Here is a 7,056-nt window from a genome sequence, read left to right on the forward strand (position 1 = left end):
TACGGGGTGGTGACGGTCAGGATGCTCTCGATGGTGCAGCTGTAGAACTTTTTGAGGATCTGAGGGTCCCGTTCCCAATCTTTTCAGTCTCCTGAGGGATAATAAGCGTTGTCGTGCCAACTGCCTTGGTGTGTTTGGACCATGTTCCTGATTGGCCGAGTTACGGTTTTGACCTACAGTCAATCTGCTTGAAAATACTGTATGTGACTAGACCTGATAATTATTGTCTAGCAATGATCAACACCCAATTTGACAGCGCTTGATGAATTTTGAAGAGAATGATGGGAAAATGTTTCGCACTCCAGGTGTGGAAAAACTCTGAGACACTTACCCAGAAAGACTAACAGCTGTAATCACTCTTGAGAGAATTACCCAGAAAGACTAACAGCTGTAATCGCTGCCAAAAAAGGTGCTTCTTAAAAAGTATTGACTCAGGGGTGTGAATACTTATGTAAATGAGATATTTCTGCATTTAATTTGCAATAATTTTTGTTTTTTAAATCTCTAAAAACATGTTTTCGCTTTGTTTAAAGAATTTTGTTCTTAAACTGACTTTGCCTAGTTAAATAAAGGACAAATAAAAACATATATACATTGGATATTGTGATATTATTATATAAATAAATAATACATTTGAGTATTTTATTAGTATTTAGTATAGTATAGTAGTATATAGTATATATACATAGTAGTATATTTTTCATGGGGGTGGGTTGAGTTGAGAGCACGTCACTAGACACACTGAGCAGACACAGATGCTGTTATCCACAGTCACGTTACACACAATGGTGGAAGCTTGGTATATATATATATATATATATATGTATTTAAATAATATAATAATAATAATAATAATAATAACATTTTTTTATCTCCATGTGTGCATCTTACTTTTGTTTTTACAGCGCCATCACACTGAACAGCTCTCTAAAGTAAAACATGACATACATTTTCTCCCATCTTACTTTTGTTTTAAGCATCACACAACAGCTCTCTCCTAATTAAAAAAAAAAAAAAAAACATAAAATAGCAAATCAAATCTAAATCCGTGACATATGGTATATAGCAGATCAGAGTTGGTATATCAGAGTTTGGTGCCTTTTGGGACACCAGGGCCAGGATATCACACTGTGATTACAGGGGCTGGTAATGTGTGTCATCCCAGTTGAATGTAAAACCTGTGAAACAGGGTCAGACCATGATTCTCTCAACGGTGGGGGGTGTTTTAGTCCATAATCATCTCCTGTATCTCAGAGATTACAGCAATAAATGTCCAATCCCCCCTAAAACAAATCATAATTGAGACTCCTGCTCCCATTTACCTCTAACCTAAAACCATGCAATTTATGTTACAATTACTCATACCATTGACTGTATATAATAATCTGACAACAGCAATATTGCATGACATTATGACAGTGTTTTCCCTCCCGTGTCTAGCCTAGCGTATGATTGGTTTAGTGTAGAGGAGCAACATTAAACAACCGATCTTAGCATGAAGCGTCTTCTCCCTAACCAAGAAAACACCCACCAGTTGGTTTTGTTTTTACGGATATAATCATAGTTATGGTTTGAAAACGTGTTATAACCTAAACTTTTATTTTGTTCTTAAAAATTCTCATCTCCCTAACCAATAGTTTTGTTGAAGAAGTATCACACAAGCAATATTTTAAGACCAAACTTTGCATAAATCATCTCTTCCTCACCAATTGTTGCTGCTTGGAGGCAGAAACATCAACTGTTTATTTTGTTCCTCGTGGTTGGTTGGCCGAGTGGTTGATATGTCAAGAGTGACACACACACACACACACACACACACACACACACACACACACACACACACACACACACACACACACACGCCAGGAGACCCTCCACAGAGAAACCACAGGCATACACTCCAAGAGGGAAGCTACCAACACGACTGATTGCAGTGCGATTTTAGTTCTTTTTATATTTTTAAATATATATATATATATTTAGTACTATACAGCACCATGTCATTTCTACTATACAGTTTATCAACCCAGATCACTAGCAATGGAAAGTGTTACAGAATATCTCATTTGGAAAGAATAGCTTCAGAGGATCGTGGTGTCCTGAGATGAACCCAGAGGTCAGTCACCTTCACCTGATGAACCCAGAGGTCAGTCACCCTCACCTGATGAACCCAGAGGTCAGTCACCCTCACCTGATGAACCCAGAGGTCAGTCACCTTCACCTGATGAACCCAGAGGTCAGTCACCTTCACCTGATGAACCCAGAGGTCAGTCACCTTCACCTGATGAACCCAGAGGTCAGTCACCTTCACCTGATGAACCCAGAGGTCAGTCACCTTCACCTGATGAACCCAGAGGTCAGTCACCTTCACCTGATGAACCCAGAGGTCAGTCACCTTCACCTGATGAACCCAGAGGTCAGTCACCTTCACCTGATGAACCCAGAGGTCAGTCACTTTCACCTGATGAACCCAGAGGTCAGTCACCCTCACCTGATGAACCCAGAGGTCAGTCACCTTCACCTGATGAACCCAGAGGTCAGTCACCTTCACCTGATGAACCCAGAGGTCAGTCACCTTCACCTGATGAACCCAGAGGTCAGTCACCTTCACCTGATGAACCCAGAGGTCAGTCACCTTCACCTGATGAACCCAGAGGTCAGTCACCTTCACCTGATGAACCCAGAGGTCAGTCACCTTCACCTGATGAACCCAGAGGTCAGTCACCTTCACCTGATGAACCCAGAGGTCAGTCACCTTCACCTGATGAACCCAGAGATCAGTCACCCTCACCTGATGAACCCAGAGATCAGTCACCCTCACCTGATGAACCCAGAGATCAGTCACCCTCACCTGATGAACCCAGAGGTCAGTCACCTTCACCTGATGAACCCAGAGATCAGTCACCCTCACCTGATGAACCCAGAGGTCAGTCACCTTCACCTGATGAACCCAGAGGTCAGTCACTTTCACCTGATGAACCCAGAGGTCAGTCACCCTCACCTGATGAACCCAGAGGTCAGTCACCCTCACCTGATGAACCCAGAGGTCAGTCACCCTCACCTGATGAACCCAGAGGTCAGTCACCCTCACCTGATGAACCCAGAGGTCAGTCACCCTCACTTGATGAACCCAGAGGTCAGTCACCTTCACCTGATGAACCCAGAGGTCAGTCACCTTCACCTGATGAACCCAGAGGTCAGTCACCTTCACCTGATGAACCCAGAGGTCAGTCACCTTCACCTGATGAACCCAGAGGTCAGTCACCTTCACCTGATGAACCCAGAGGTCAGTCACCTTCACCTGATGAACCCAGAGGTCAGTCACCTTCACCTGATGAACCCAGAGATCAGTCACCCTCACCTGATGAACCCAGAGATCAGTCACCCTCACCTGATGAACCCAGAGATCAGTCACCCTCACCTGATGAACCCAGAGGTCAGTCACCTTCACCTGATGAACCCAGAGATCAGTCACCCTCACCTGATGAACCCAGAGGTCAGTCACCTTCACCTGATGAACCCAGAGGTCAGTCACTTTCACCTGATGAACCCAGAGGTCAGTCACCCTCACCTGATGAACCCAGAGGTCAGTCACCCTCACCTGATGAACCCAGAGGTCAGTCACCCTCACCTGATGAACCCAGAGGTCAGTCACCCTCACCTGATGAACCCAGAGGTCAGTCACCCTCACTTGATGAACCCAGAGGTCAGTCACCTTCACCTGATGAACCCAGAGGTCAGTCACCTTCACCTGATGAACCCAGAGGTCAGTCACCTTCACCTGATGAACCCAGAGGTCAGTCACCTTCACCTGATGAACCCAGAGGTCAGTCACCTTCACCTGATGAACCCAGAGGTCAGTCACCTTCACCTGATGAACCCAGAGGTCAGTCACCTTCACCTGATGAACCCAGAGGTCAGTCACCCTCACCTGATGAACCCAGAGATCAGTCACCCTCACCTGATGAACCCAGAGATCAGTCACCCTCACCTGATGAACCCAGAGATCAGTCACCCTCACCTGATGAACCCAGAGATCAGTCACCCTCACCTGATGAACCCAGAGATCAGTCACCCTCACCTGATGAACCCAGAGGTCAGTCACCCTCACCTGTTTAGTGAAGGGTCTCCTAGGGCTGTATGTATCAAGACTCTGATCCATCTAAAAGGCAAAACAGGCCCTGGATCAGCTCCTACTTAGAGAGTCTTGATAGAAACAGGCCCTGGATCAGCTCCTACTTAGAGAGTCTTGATAGAAACAGACCCTGGATCAGCTCCTACTTAGAGAGTCTTGATAGAAACAGACCCTGGATCAGCTCCTACTCTGAGAGTCTTGATAGAAACAGACCCTGGATCAGCTCCTACTCTGAGAGTCTTGATAGAAACAGACCCTGGATCAGCTCCTACTCTGAGAGTCTTGATAGAAACAGACCCTGGATCAGCTCCTACTCTGAGAGTCTCGATAGAAACAGACCCTGGATCGATAGAAACAGACCCTGGATCAGCTCCTACTCTGAGAGTCTCGATAGAAACAGACCCTGGATCGATAGAAACAGACCCTGGATCAGCTCCTACTCTGAGAGTCTCGATAGAAACAGACCCTGGATCAGCTCCTACTCTGAGAGTCTCGATAGAAACAGACCCTGGATCGAAAGAAACAGACCCTGGATCAGCTCCTACTCTGGACAGCAGACAGTCTTGTAGGTTGTATGTTACGGGGTTGTTTTTCCTGTCTGTGATTCTTCTAGTCCCCTTGGTTACATCCCAAATGGCACCCATAGGGAACGGGGTGAAACGGGGTGGAAACGGGGTGGAAAGAGGGCAGAACGGGGTGGAAACAGGGTGGAACTGGGTGGAAACAGGGAGGAACGGGGTGGTAACAGGGTGGAAACAGGGTGGAAACGGGGTGGAAACAGGGCGGAACGGGGTGGAAACGGGGTGGAAACGGGGTGGAAACGGGGTGGAAACGGGGTGGAAACAGGGTGGAAACAGGGTGGAAACAGAGGGGAACGGGGGTGGAAACAGGGTGGAAAAAGGGGTGGAAAAAGGGGTGGAAACAGGGTGGAAACAGGGTGGAACTGGGTGGAACGAGATGGAACGGGGTGGAACGGGATGGAACTGGGTGGAACGAGATGGAACGGGGTGGAAACGGGGTGGAACTGGGTGGAAACAGAGTGGAACGAGATGGAACGGGGTGGAACGGGATGGAACTGGGTGGAACGAGATGGAACGGGGTAGAAACGGGGTAGAAACGGGGTAGAAACGGGGTGGAAACGGGGTGGAACTGGGTGGAAACAGGGTGGAACGAGATGGAACGGGGTGGAACTGGGTGGAACGAGATGGAACGGGGGTGAAACGGGGTGGAACTGGGTGGAACGAGATGGAACGGGGTGGAACGAGATGGAACGGGGGTGAAACGGGGTGGAACTGGGTGGAACAGGGTGGAACGAGATGGAACGGGGGTGAAACGGGGTGGAACGAGATGGAACGGGGTGGGACGGGATGGAACGGGATGAAACAGGGTGGAACAGGGTGGAACGGGGTGAAACGGGGTGTCTTTAGGAGTGCAGCCTCTGCCTTACAGGTCTCTCTCACCCGTAGACATGAATAACGTTCAGCGTGTGGACTAGTGCCGTGGTGAATGTGAAATGACAGTGAGCCAAACGCTTCCTTCAAACTACAGTACGGATGATTTATTTTCGTTATTCCAGAATGGTTCTCCTCCTCTACAAGCCTCTTATTCCAGAATGGTTCTCCTCCTCTACAAGCCTCTTATTCCAGAATGGTACTCCTCCTCTACAAGCCTCTTATTCCAGAATGGTACTCCTCCTCTACAAGCCTCTTATTCCAGAATGGTACTCCTCCTCTACAAGCCTCTTATTGTCCCAGTCAGCCCCCCACTCACCAGCTCCAATTCACCTATATCATCCCTTCAGCAGGAGAACTGTACTCGACGAAGGCTCAGACATGTCCAGTGTATAGTAAAACATGGGTTGTGTCCCCAAACGGGACCCGGTTTTTCTATATAGTGCACTACTGTTGACCTGGACCCTTTGTCTAAAGTAGTGCACTACGTAGGGCTGAGGGTGCCATTGCATCGTGTTCGGTGTCATCACCTCTCCACGGTACGTGTTTCTTATGGTTTTTATACAATAGTTTAATCCTTCCTTTTATGCCCGTTAAATCTTCAACTCAATTTTCATGTCCCGCAGGAATCCTTGCTTAAACCCACTGAAGCCAATTTGGTGAGCTCCTTTACACTGACAGCAGTACTGTCTCTGTCTCCAGACCTCATATCCTTTACACTGACAGCAGTACTGTCTCTGTCTCCAGACCTCATATCCTTTACACTGACAGCAGTACTGTCTCTGTCTCCAGACCTCATATCCTTTACACTGACAGCAGTACTGTCTCTGTCTCCAGACCTCATATCCTTTACACTGACAGCAGTACTGTCTCTGTCTCCAGACCTCATATCCTTTACACTGACAGCAGTACTGTCTCTGTCTCCAGACCTCATATCCTTTACACTGACAGCAGTACTGTCTCTGTCTCCAGACCTCATATCCTTTACACTGACAGCAGTACTGTCTCTGTCTCCAGACCTCATATCCTTTACACTGACAGCAGTACTGTCTCTGTCTCCAGACCTCATATCCTTTACACTGACAGCAGTACTGTCTCTGTCTCCAGACCTCATATCCTTTACACTGACAGCAGTACTGTCTGTCTCCAGACCTCATATCCTTTACACTGACAGCAGTACTGTCTCTGTCTCCAGACCTCATATCCTTTACACTGACAGCAGTACTGTCTCTGTCTCCAGACCTCATATCCTTTACACTGACAGCAGTACTGTCTCCGTCTCCAGACCTCATATCCTTTACACTGACAGCAGTACTGTCTCTGTCTCCAGACCTCATATCCTTTACACTGACAGCAGTACTGTCTCTGTCTCCAGACCTCATATCCTTTACACTGACAGCAGTACTGTCTCTGTCTCCAGACCTCATATCCTTTACACTGACAGCAGTACTGTCTCCGTCTCCAGACCTC

The 7,056-nt window shown here is 47.3% G+C and overlaps 1 protein-coding gene and 1 long non-coding RNA gene across 3 annotated transcripts in view; one reads left to right on the plus strand and one right to left on the minus strand.

Moving 5' to 3' along the window:
* The first annotated feature begins 2,104 nt into the window (after positions 1-2,104).
* On the plus strand, positions 2,105-4,201 carry LOC127910818 (adhesive plaque matrix protein-like). Its single transcript, XM_052475816.1, has one exon. The coding sequence runs from the start codon at positions 2,105-2,107 to the stop codon at positions 4,199-4,201; it is 2,097 nt and encodes a 698-aa protein (XP_052331776.1).
* A 2,378-nt stretch (positions 4,202-6,579) lies between these two features.
* LOC127910745 (uncharacterized) overlaps positions 6,580-7,056 on the minus strand; it is a 737-nt gene continuing 260 nt past the window's right edge. Inside the window, exons 1-4 of one of the 2 annotated variants that reach the window (XR_008076091.1) lie at positions 7,054-7,056; positions 6,874-7,008; positions 6,739-6,828; positions 6,580-6,695 (exon numbers count right to left, since the gene is read on the minus strand). The exon at positions 7,054-7,056 is cut by the window's right edge and continues 260 nt beyond it. This is a non-coding gene — a long non-coding RNA (uncharacterized LOC127910745). The remainder of the gene's footprint in view (positions 6,696-6,738; positions 6,829-6,873; positions 7,009-7,053) is intronic. The other variant, XR_008076092.1, reaches the window with a different exon arrangement.

This window comes from Oncorhynchus keta, chromosome 22, assembly GCF_023373465.1.
Source record: "Oncorhynchus keta strain PuntledgeMale-10-30-2019 chromosome 22, Oket_V2, whole genome shotgun sequence".
Classification (NCBI taxonomy): Eukaryota; Metazoa; Chordata; class Actinopteri; order Salmoniformes; family Salmonidae; genus Oncorhynchus; species Oncorhynchus keta.